This window comes from Pezoporus wallicus, unplaced genomic scaffold (genome assembly GCF_028554395.1).
Source record: "Pezoporus wallicus isolate ANWC-B61680 ecotype Strahan unplaced genomic scaffold, APGP_CSIRO_Pwel_v1 contig_5261, whole genome shotgun sequence".
Taxonomy (NCBI): domain Eukaryota; kingdom Metazoa; phylum Chordata; class Aves; order Psittaciformes; family Psittacidae; genus Pezoporus; species Pezoporus wallicus.
The window spans coordinates 1,055,620-1,067,659 of NW_026642423.1; the positions used below are offsets into that span (position 1 = coordinate 1,055,620).

At 53.0% G+C, this 12,040-nt stretch overlaps 1 protein-coding gene across 1 annotated transcript; it reads left to right on the forward strand.

The window, feature by feature from the left end:
- Positions 1-7,594: 7,594 nt before the first annotated feature.
- Positions 7,595-11,467, forward strand: LOC130610288 (tubulin alpha-4A chain-like). The gene is made up of 4 exons (XM_057430015.1): positions 7,595-7,698; positions 9,724-9,946; positions 10,078-10,226; positions 10,400-11,467. The coding sequence occupies exons 1-4, from the start codon at positions 7,696-7,698 to the stop codon at positions 11,369-11,371; spliced, it is 1,347 nt and encodes a 448-aa protein (XP_057285998.1). The 5' UTR covers positions 7,595-7,695; the 3' UTR covers positions 11,372-11,467.
- Positions 11,468-12,040: the final 573 nt, after the last annotated feature.

Consider the following 12,040-nt stretch of genomic DNA (forward strand, 5'->3'; position numbering starts at 1 on the left):
GCAAGGCAATGGCTTTGGGCCTCATTTAGCGATGTGACAGACATGGGCTGTGCATCCCAGCACCGCCCCATGGGAGTGCTCACCTGCACTGTCAGTGGGGCTGCTGCCCCAGCCAAAACCCAGGCAAAACAGAGGTGCTTGCAGGTTTTAAATCAACAGAGTCAGAGGCTGGCAGAGGTGAGAGAAACCCGTAACTAAACAGGTGATTCACAATGAGCACGCACACTGGCCCAGGCAGCAGTGAGGGGGTTCATTGGGTCAGATGCATTTACACCAGGAAAAAACAAGCAAGAGCACAAAAGAATAGTGGTAAGAAGAGCCTTCTGCCATTTTCCATAACTGTCATGCCTAAATACTGGTACAACACTGTGGATGCAATGGAGAAGGCTCTAACTTAGATGTCATCTGTAACAAACCAGTGTGTAAAACATCACCTGCTAAAACTGACACTTTCCCTTTATCTAATCCACACTGAGAGTATTAATGCACCCAACTGAGGGTCTTCTTGAGCTGCTGATAGTAATTTTTAACAGAGCTAGAAAAACTGGGGTAATTCCAAGGGAGTGAAGGACAGAAATCACTCCAGTCATTAAGAAAATGAACCAGTTGACCCAGAAAACTCTAGATTACTGATAATACCAAAGAAAAAAAGAACAAAACAGAATTAATTTTGATTCTGTCAGCAGAAAATTAAAGACTGAAAAATGCATTTAGTACTGATCATGCTTTCTCAGAGAAGGCAGGTATTGCTATGCAAACTTGTCACCTTTCAGCACGATTATGTGACTGATTCAGATCTACACCACTGGCATGACACCCTTTCTTGGAAGCTGTCAGGAGATAATGATAGCAGCGTTAGCATGAATTGTGATGTTGCCATAGAGAGGGATGGAATAATTTGTTTTCCATGTTCAGGGAAGAAGGAGGCTCATAGCTGTTGCCGAAGGTCTTTCCAAGTCTACTTTTTGTGTTGTCCCACTTTCACTTTTATGCAGCAAAATTTGCTTTAATAGAGTGAAATGCAAGGTAATTAGTTAGGGAATTTGGAGGAAGGGTCAGTCTTGTCACTTACTGCTCTGCACATCCACTTGCCACCCTCAAGAAACCTGGGATTCCTTTCAAAACCACTGATTAAATCAACTGAAACCTGCAGGTGGTGCCTGGCAGGGATCCCTGCAGAAGCCTAGCAGCCACTTGCTGATGACCCACCATTGCCAGGCAGCACTTGGGTACCCCAGGCTGCCTCGCCAAGCACTGCATCAGCACTGCTGCTCACTCGGCAGGACACACAGCACCACAAGCTGGTAACATCTCTGTCTTTCCCCTGAGCAGACCTGTCATCTCAAGAATTGAAACCAGCCTTTGGTGAGGTGCGTTTTCCATGGTTAACTGACACCTGGTAAGGAGGTTAAGGGTTCCCCAACACATGCAGGAGCCCTTGGTACCCAGCTTTTGCCAGGCTATGCTTTCTCCTGGCTGGGAGATCATAGAATCATCAAACGGTTTGGGTTGGAAACAACCTTAGGATCCTCAAGTTCCAACCTCCTGCCATGGGCAGGGACACCTCACACTGGACAAGGTTGCTCAAGGCTCTGTCCAGCTTGGCCTTGAACACTCCCAGGGATGGAGCATTGACAGTTTCCTTGGGCAGCCTGTTCCAATGCCTCACCACCCTTACAGTAAAGAACTTCCTTATATCCAACCTAATCTCCCCGGTTCAAGTTTGAACCCATTGCCCCTTGTTCTACCAGGGCTGATGAAGAGTCCCCCGTCTAGCATCCTTGTAGACCCCCTTCAGATACTAGAAGGCTGCTATGAGTTCTCCATGGAGCTTCTCTTCTGCAGGCTGAACAGCCCTAAGTTTCTCAGCCTGTAAAGCCATCCTGGCTGTGTCCAATCCAAGGCTATTAAATGGCAGTGTGACAGCCATGCTGTCCCAATGAATAGCACGGCAGTCCCAACGTGCACAGGGCACCTGGGGATGTCTTATCCTAGTGAGGATGGCCACATTATACGTGGGAGCTCAGCAAAGCAGTGCTCCTGAGTCCTTGCAGCAGGGAAATCCTGCTAGGTAGCTGTTGTTTTACATGCACAGCCCCTCATCATCTGACTTAGCTCTGCTAGGAGAAGCTCTCAGATATGTTTGAGCTGTCATCAGGGTGGCCATTGAACCCAAGCTTTCAGCCCAGTGACCTGAGGCCACCGGCTGTCAGTGCCCGGGGCTCTGGGAGGAGCAGGGAGGACAGCCCGGTTTCATATACCACACTCTCGGCTCACAAACAGCTCTGGGCAGGAACACCTAGGGAGCCATTGCCCTGGTGGGTTATTAATTGCATCTTTCATTTTGTTAACCACTTCCCTCCGACATCCACCAGCACTTGCCAGCCCCCAGCATCTCCTTTCCACTCCTAACCACTACACAATTCCCAAGGTTTCAGACTAGTTTCTCTAGACCCAGCTATGCTCTCAGCACACCCTCGGGCTGGCAAGCTGTTTGCATTGTATACAACACACTTCCACGTGCAAGAAACCTGCCTTGCTCACGTCTGTCCAGCTATCAGAGGCTGAACTGCTTCCCAAAGACCAGGGCAGAGCCATTTGCAAGATGCTCCTACACCAGGAACTGTTTGCATTCGCAGGGGATGTTGGTAGTGATTTATCTATCTTGAAGGATCATGTGCATCTGCAGAGATGCCAGTGTGAATCTGTTACATCCCCTCAAGTACCAGGAGGCTGGGGGCTCAGCCACGGTCCCGCAAATGGGGTGAGCACTCTGGGAATAGGGGAAGTGATCACCATGTCTTGCACCACTGCTGCCAGCAAACACAAACACGCTCTGCAGCATTGCGACAGAGCTGACCACAGCTTGGTTGCAGTTCCTGAGACCTCGTGAGACAGGAAGGCCTAAAGGGCTGGGGAAGGAGACACCACCATGCCTATGGTCCTGCCGGGGGCATGCAGAGCCCCTCCAGTGTGACCAGGTAACCTGTGCCCCTCCAGGAGCTCCTGCCATCATCCAGCCATACAGAATTCACTGCACTTCTGCTTCCATCTAGTCCTATGCTGCTTGTGCCACCACCAGCTCAGAGAGCTGCTGGAGAAGAGGAAAAGCAGCACTGGCCCCTCCACATAGCCCACTATGGGCATCCCCTGCACGCACAGATTGCTTCAGCAGGCTCAGCCCATCCATCACCTGCCTGGAGGCAGCTTGTTCACACCAGGCATGCTCAGAGCCCTGACATGAATTCACTGCAATTAGGCAGCTGCTGTTTTATTTTGCTCTTGTGGGTGTGTTGCTGCCTTTCCCAGGACGTGAAGAAAGGCGGGTGACACCGGCAGCTGGGGAGGCTGCTCACACAGCGCTGCTGTGCCTGGAAAAGAGCTTGTCCCAGCTCGTCCACAGGGCCCTTCTAGCCTTGCAGGCTGGGGCTCGGCATGCGTGCGAGGTGCTGCGTCCCTGGGAGTGCCTCCCTACTCTTGCCACTGCCCGGGTGATTCAGGGCTTAGGACTGTAGTGAGATCTGGAATTAGCTTTATTGTTCCCATAACGTGGCACATGCTCCAGGCAATGCAGCAGGCGTTGTACAATTGACTTTGTTCTATCTGAGCCAGGAATTACACTGCTGTTGCTCAGTTCCAGCAGAAAGAACGTGTCAGATCACTACTGTGATCTGCATCCCATCAGGTCTTCAGGAGTAAGTGCCACATTTGGGTTATTGAAGATGTCCATTGATGAAGATCCCTTGACCCCTTGAGACAATCATGCTTCACTACTATTACTGCTAGCAAGCCTTAAACTTGCATCTTCTTGCCCTGAGCATCCAAAGATGCACCCTACCTGCATCTGCCTTAAATATATTTTAATGCCTTTATGAGTCTCTGCTTGGTCTTCTAGATAGTTCCCATTCTTTCATTGCAGCCCATGGCCTCTAGCCTCCCAGTCATCCTTGTTTCTCATCTTCGGATGATCTCCATCTACTCCAGATTACAAAGGATGAGGTGCTCAGAGGGCCCTTTCTAACATTAACAAGGCATGCATGTCTAAAGGAATGTCAAAAGGAACATTTTCTGTCCATCTCCAAGCTGTGGTATAACATTTCAGGGTGGCAAAGTATGTTGCAAATACTGTCATGGTAGAACTGCATCAGTAGTCAGACATGCGATACTGGGCTGTCATCGGGAGCAAGCTGTGCTTTAGGGACCCTGCACACCAGCTCACTGGGATACTGCTGGAGCAGTTAGCACCACGAGGGACTTGTTTGAACACACATCTGCAAGATGTAGTCAAGCCTCATGTTTTCAACAAACTCTAATTAGTTTCACCAGCCAATGTTGTTTCCCCCATGTTAATGCAGAGCTGCCTTTCTGCTTTGGGAAGGTTGTCATCATGACTCACCTTGCAGCAGAGCATCACTGGATCTCTGGGCCCAGCTGCTGGGCTTGCTACCACAGTCCTTGGCCAGGCAGGAGGCAGTGTATGTCTGGGAGCTGTCGATCTGAAGGAACTCCCTCCTGCCTGCTTGCTCCTGGGCCCAGGGTGCTGCTGGATCATCCAGTGCAGCCACTGCTGGAGAGCAAGCTGCACAGAGCACTGATGCACTGGAGGCATATCCTGGCTCCTCCACCTCCACCCTGAACCATGTTGCTAAGAGGATTATAGCAGAACAACTACAAGGATGGAGTGAGGGATGAGCAGGGCAGGCACAGATACAACCTCTTTAGGAAGCTTTTGGCTGAGGTTAAAGACGCTGACAGGAGCCCTCTTTCTGAAGTACTCCTCATTACCTGATGCTTGCCTTGTGCCCCAACAAGCTGGGTTTAAAGCGGAGGGCACTGGGCTTCCTCCTCAATCTCACAGCACTGCTGTGATCTGTTCTACCTTCCCAAGAGAACCACGTCCACAGCTGCCCTGTGACACTGTTTGCTCTGCCTGGAACAGCCTGGATGGAGCTGAGGTCTGACAAGTGGGAACAATAGTTTGGGCTTTGCAGCATGAGGAGAGCAGGGAACTGGGGCGTGGGTGGGATGTTCTAGGCTGGACTCTAAAAGGGTCGTCTCCACCCCAGTATCAGCTCCGTGTGCTTTTAAATGTGACAGACTTTGACAGTCTTCTGGAAAGCAGCTATTTGAGAAGCTTTGTTTGGGAAACAGCAAGTACCTGTCCAAGGGCTGGCTCATCTCCTGCAGCAAGCAGGGGTTTCCCCTGCAGGTTGCCCCTTCAATATGTTTTTCCTAGTCTTCTATCAAGAGACAGTTGAATTCTGACTCATGAGCCTAAAATTTGCCTTGCTTGGGTTTTGTACCTCTCTGGGTGCTGGTGCAGGGTCTAGCCTTCTTCTGAGCGACAGTGAAAATGTTTCCTGAGTGATTCTTGCAACCTTCTGATTTCTGATGTCATCTGAAAACATTTGCAGGGGCTTCTTAGACATGTAGTTAACATCTTTGTGAGAGGGGTTGCCTCGGGATGGATCTTCTTCCAGCCAGGGTGAGTTTGGCACCCATGTGTGCTTGCAGGCTGCTGCTACCAGCATCTGGCAGGCTGCTGAGCTGTTAGGCACTGACAAGATGCAGCCGCTTGGTGCTCCCTGGATTTAGCCAGCTGTTCTTAAGCATTTCAAAAAAGCTTAGACATCTGTTTGGTCTTTTTAGAGCAGAGGTACATGGAGATGCGTAGCTCTGAATGACTCACGGCTCTCTTGTCAGTCATTGCTGCCTTGCTCATTCAACATAATAGCATCTGAGTGGTTATTTTCACTGTGAGCAGGCATTTGCAGCGATGACGAATCAGGGACATTCCACCCTCAGCTCTCTACCAGAATGGTACGTAAACAGATCCAGATCTCTTGGAGAACTATCACATCATTTCACACGCCGAGGTGCCACCAGATTGTCATACAAAGCTTTCGAAGCTGGGTGAACCACGCAAGCCTTGCACAGCCACCTGAAATGCTGCTCGCTGCCTAGCTCCAGCCCTTGTGCTTCCAACCATTGCTGCAAAGCATTCATGCTACAAATGCCCCAGAATTAATTGGCACCATGGAAGTAAGAAGGGTGCTAGGAGACACCCATCAGAAGTGACACCTTGGCATCCAGTATGATTTCAGCAAGCACCCTGACAAAGCTTTTCACAGCAAAAGAGGATCCCATTGCTCCTTTTCACACCAATTAATTTCTGGGACTAATATTTTGATGCCTCAGTGCTACAAATTACTCTGTCGCTCTCATGGACTGTCTGCATCAGCATGGTCTGTCTTATCTAGTGATCTCTGAGGTCACTCAAAGGACATTTATGTCACAGGGAGGAGTTCAGGCATTTCCAGGTTTATCTGGTGGCCACAGCATCCTGTTCAGATTCAGCAACACCCACAACCTGGGGCGTCTCTGTGAAAAAATAAAAGCATCTTTTTCAACCAGTTTGATTAAAGCCACTCTGATCTTTTAGCTCAGCCATTTCTGCAGCTCTCAGAAATGAATTGCTTAGGCACCAGCACAGGCTTCACAGCAGTGTCGGTGCTTTCAGTCACTTTACACGAGTTCATCAGTGAAGGTGACACTTTCCGGGTGACTCAAGAACAAAAAGAAGGCCATTGTGGTTGGATAATTTGGGTCCAGCTTTCAAGTTTCAGAGCAAGCTGAGAGATGACAGCACCTTTCAGTGAAAACTCATTAAGTTGGAGGGCTCGCGCAGAGGGAGGGCAAGTTCTGCACCATAGGGGATGCTGCAAGCATTTGGGAGGGGGAGGAGGAAGAAGGAGGAAAGGATGGACATGTTCTTCAATGTAGCAAAGGCAGACATCAGTGAAATCATCACAGAAAGACTCCAGTAAGCCCCCTTTGAGGTGTTCCAAGCTTTCCTCATCCCCTCACTGGTCATTTCATAAAGCTTTGTGAAATCAGATTGAAACCAGGGAGGTAAAGCAGAGCCAGGTTGGAGAAGGAGGAGCCCATCGCAGCAGAGCTTTCAGACGCAGCCTTGAGGTACAAGTGTCCTTGAGGGGTTTGTGGCAAAGGGCAGGACAGAGTTTTTCTGCTTTTTTCCTCACTGACCTCCATAGAGGCCAGGAAAGCTTGTGCTTGTCTCTGAAGGGTTTCCTCTGCCCATGTTTTCTTCTGAAATGCTCCTGTGTGTTTCACATGGTGGGGGTTGGGCAGAGACCCAGCTCTGTGCTCACCCAGAGGTCACCTCAGCACCTTCACCCACCAGAAGGGAAGACCTGAGCTGAATTTCCCTCCTCAGCTCACAAAGTCTCTCTCGGTTGATGCCTGGATGGTGCCTTGCAGCAGGACACCCAGCAAGAAAGTGCCATCTCTGCCCCTCAGCAGAAGCCTCTCTGCCAAGACCCACAAACGTAGCAAGACCAACCCTTATGCCCCCATCCCCTTCACTCAGGGGGACCCTCGGCTGTCCCGTGGCCAGGGAGCAGGGGGGAAATCGGGGAATGCTGCTCCTTCGTGATCCCCCAGTGTTCCCACAGGGCCGGTGGCCGGGCAGCACAGCTCATTTATGCAAATGTATGCAAAAATGCGCAATGTACGCAAAACTGTGCGACCGCACGGAACCTTCTCGGGCGGAGCTGCCCGCCCCGCAAGCGCCGGTGCCGCCCCCAGTATAAGGCGGCAGTGGCGCGGCCGCCCCGGCCGGTGAGGAACTGCGGCAGCCCGGGGACAGGCAGGTCGTGCGGCGGCATCGGCATCATGGTGAGTGCCGGCCCCGGGCTGCTCTATCCCTACGGTCTCGCGGGTGCCCCTGGAGCAGGCTACGACCCCCATAGCGTCCGGGGGAGCAGCTCTGCGGGGAGCCCAGAGGTGCGTGCAACCCGCTGTGCTTGCCCTGCCTCTGCCTCGCTTCAGCCTCTGCCTCGCTGCTCCCTCCCAGGCACTCAGCAGCTTCCCTCCTGTGAGCACCCCCCTGTTCCCCTCTGACACGTCTGAGGCAAGGAGGCCACCAGCCAAACCTGACCCTCTCATCTCGCTTCCCTCTGTGTCTTTTAATGATGACGGTTCCTGCCCATCTCCCTTGGTAACTTCTCTGCCTGGGGGGGGTGCACCCAGGCTGCCAGCCCCCACACTGCAGACCCACAGAGGAGCCCCAGGAGCAAGCTGTGGCTTCACCTGCTGCCTTGCAGATGGCACCAGCCATCAGAGGGTGAGCCTCTGAGCTGCCCTGCTGCCATGGTGGTCCTGCTAGGAATCTGTCCCCTGAACTCTAGAGAGCATCCCAGCTCCGGGATGCCCAAGCACTTCGCCTGCTGCCCCGCAGGACCGTGCTCCCTGCCCTCCCTGAGCCATGCTGTGAGGAAGGCAGAGACTGCCGGCTGGTAACCAGCTCTGCTGGGTCCCCGGTGGTGCTGGGAGTGCTGGGCTCTGTGCAGCCTACTGTCAGCCCTGAGTCCCACAACGCCAGTCTTGGCTGCTGCATGTTGGTGGATGAAGTGCGGTGACCAACGTAACCCCCTTCACCCCCCACCTCTGATTCACTTCTTCCCTTGGCCAGGGAGGGGTCCTTTCTTGTCTTTCCTGTGGTCACCCAGAAATGCTTGCGCACTTCTGCCGAGGATTTTGGAGCTTCCTCAGGACTTAGTGTTGGCCCCTGTGTTACAAAACCTTTATGCACCTGCGGGTGGGAGGGAGGAGGGTAAGCACGGTGTCATTTCTCACCTCAGCTTTGGAGAAGGTGGGGAGATGGATTTTTGCCTCGCACCGTGGGTATCAAGGGCTTATTTTTCTGTCATCCCTCACCATCACTGCTGCCTCTGAAATGCAGCACCAAAAGCACTCTCAGTGCAGAGTGCCAGGACCTGCTGCAACTTGTGCAACTTTCACAGACAGCAGTCACTGCCGTGCTCCAGAGCGCAAAATAGCTGGTGTGGCGACCTGCCAGCTGACTCACAGCGGGGCACCCATGGCTCTGGAGATCCGGTTTGGTTTGGATGCTCCTCTGCCTTGATTGTGCCTGATGACGCATCCAAGTCCTTGGCAACAGCAGGGCTGAGGCACTGGATATTTTGGTTCTTGTCGAAAGGACTGCAGGTGCTGCGGTGCCTCACCTGGAGGGAGTGAGGCTGCAGAGCCCACCTCAGCCTGACTTCTTCTGAGGGACTTGAGGCTACCCTTGAAGCCCTGAGCACGGGGGCCCCTCCCACCTTAGCTCTTCGGTTCAGATAGGAAGTGCAGTTAACGCTGCCTCCTCCTCCAGAACTAATTTAGGGAAGCTGAGCCTCAGAGTGTGGCAACCATTCACTGCTGCAAATCCCTCTCCTTGCCAGGCACCCATCCTCAGTGCTGTCACCTCCTCAGCTCCCAGAGTCCAAGTGATGCTCTGTCATGTCAACCTGCAGCCCTAATGTTAGATAGCAATGGGGGCTATACCAGCTGCTGCAGGGCTCCAGCCCCTAAGTGTTGTGGGTGTTCAGGCAATGCAGAAGATCCTCACTGGGTGCTTTCCAAGGCTGTGGGTGGAGCAGTCCAGAGAATGTGCTAGCCTGGCGTAGTGGGCTCCAGCAGATAAGTCTACATCTCCCTGGGTGCCTGAGATGGGCAGTGCAGTGATGGGAGGCAAAACACCAGGTATGGGAGAGGGCAGCAAGCTGGGATGGACTCAAGGCACTGAAGCTGCAGGGCAATGTGGCTTGCACAAGCTGCCAGGAGCCTGGGCTGTGCACCACCTGCAGTGATTGGGCATGTGGTCCCAGCCTGGATCTGACCCTTCCTCCCCCTCCACAGCGCGAGTGCATTTCCGTCCATGTCGGCCAGGCCGGCGTCCAGATGGGCAACACGTGCTGGGAGCTGTACTGCCTGGAGCACGGCATCCAGCCAGACGGGCAGATGCCCAGCGACAAAACCATCGGTGGAGGGGATGACTCCTTCACCACCTTCTTCTGTGAGACCGGGGCTGGGAAGCACGTCCCACGGGCCATCTTTGTGGACCTGGAGCCCACTGTGATTGGTGAGTTCACCAAAGTTGGACAGTGACTGTGGTCACTCTCTGGGAGCAGCCCACTGCAGGACACTCCCAGGGTGGCTCCTACCACATTTCCCCCATTAGAAAATCTCTGACATTGTACCAAACTCTTCTAGATGAAATTCGGGGAGGAGTCTACCGTCAGCTCTTCCACCCTGAACAGATGATCACCGGCAAGGAGGATGCTGCCAACAACTACGCCCGTGGGCACTACACCATTGGCAAAGAGATCATTGACCAAGTGCTGGACAGGATCCGAAAGCTGGTAGGTGACCATGGAGGAGGTATATGTCCCCAGGGCTGGACTACAGCATCCTGCTGGGGTGGAAGCATGGGGCAAGTCCTGCTGTGCCCTGGGAGAGATTTGTGGCTACCAAAGCAAAAGCTTGTGACTTCTTAGGCAAAGTCAGTGCTTAGAGGACTCCTCTCTCTCTGCAGGCTGACCAGTGTACAGGCCTCCAGGGATTCCTCGTGTTTCGTAGTTTTGGAGGTGGCACTGGCTCTGGATTCACCTCCCTGTTGATGGAGCGACTCTCCGTTGACTATGGGAAGAAGTCCAAGCTGGAGTTCTCCATTTACCCAGCACCACAGGTCTCCACTGCTGTGGTAGAGCCCTACAACTCCATCCTCACCACACACAGCACATTGGAGCATTCAGACTGTGCTTTCATGGTGGACAATGAGGCCATCTATGACATCTGCCGCAGGAACCTGGACATCGAGCGCCCGACCTACACCAACTTGAACAGACTCATTAGCCAAGTTGTTTCATCCATCACAGCATCACTGAGGTTTGATGGGGCCCTGAATGTTGATCTGACCGAGTTCCAGACCAACCTGGTGCCCTACCCTCGCATCCACTTCCCACTGGCCACCTACGCTCCTGTAGTTTCTGCTGAGAGAGCTTATCATGAGCAGCTCTCAGTGGCCGAGATCACCAACTCCTGCTTTGAGCCATCCAACCAGATGGTGAAGTGCGACCCTCGCCATGGCAAGTACATGGCCTGCTGCCTGCTGTATCGTGGTGACGTGGTGCCCAAGGACGTCAACGCCGCCATCGCCACCATCAAGACCAAGCGCAGCATCCAGTTTGTGGACTGGTGCCCTACGGGCTTCAAGGTAGGCATCAACTACCAGCCTCCCACCGTGGTGCCAGGAGGGGACCTGGCCAAGGTACAGCGCGCCGTCTGCATGCTGAGCAACACCACGGCCATCGCCGAGGCCTGGGCTCGCCTGGACCACAAGTTCGACCTGATGTACGCCAAGAGAGCCTTCGTGCACTGGTACGTGGGGGAGGGCATGGAGGAAGGGGAGTTCTCTGAGGCCCGGGAAGACATGGCTGCTCTGGAGAAGGATTATGAGGAGGTGGGCCTGGACTCCTACGAGGATGAAGAGGAGGGTGAGGAGTAGAGAAGCCCCCACCAACAAGGACCGTGCTCCTTCCCTGTGTTACCTGCAGAAACCCTTTGCAATAAACCATCTCAGAGCCCCCATGTCTCCTACTAACCCCCCAGCTGTCTCGGTTTCTTGCCAGGTCAGGTGTGTGGTGAGTGCTTCAGCTCTGCTGCTGGTGCAGCTATGCTTCCTCCCAGCACTCTGCTCAGCTACAGCTTACTCCCTACATAGGTAAGAGCCTTGTACCAGTGGGATATGGCCAGGATACATGGCATTCTCTATAGCAGTGCCCAATGATGAACATCTGGATCTGGAGGACTGCTGATAATGTGATGACAGAATCACTTAGATCAGGCATGGGGTCTGTTTGGAGTACCTCTGCCTGCTCTCAGCCTGGCTCTGCCAGTGCTCTGCCATCCAAATGGGGCATGTGGCCCCACTCTGCCTGCCCAGGTCATAAAATCATAGAATGGTTTGGGTTGGAAAGTACTTTAAAGAACATCTAATTCCAACCCCCTCACCCATCTTCTACATTGTCCCCATGCTGAGCTCTCTCCCTGCCCTCCCTGGCAGTGAGAAGCCCATACAGCAGCTCTTGGCTCCAGCTGTAAACTGGAGATTTCTGTTAGCCATTATCCTGCATTCTGGGTCCAGAGATTAATTTTCCCTGCTTACCACTAATGC

What these genes read in the sequence shown, in the direction of transcription:
- LOC130610288 (XM_057430015.1), top strand. An exon ending in CCTGGAGCCCACTGTGATTG is followed by an intron (nt 9,947 to 10,077) that starts GTGAGTTCACCA and finishes AAACTCTTCTAG; the next exon opens with ATGAAATTCGGGGAGGAGTC. An exon ending in TGGACAGGATCCGAAAGCTG is followed by an intron (nt 10,227 to 10,399) that starts GTAGGTGACCAT and finishes CTCTCTCTGCAG; the next exon opens with GCTGACCAGTGTACAGGCCT.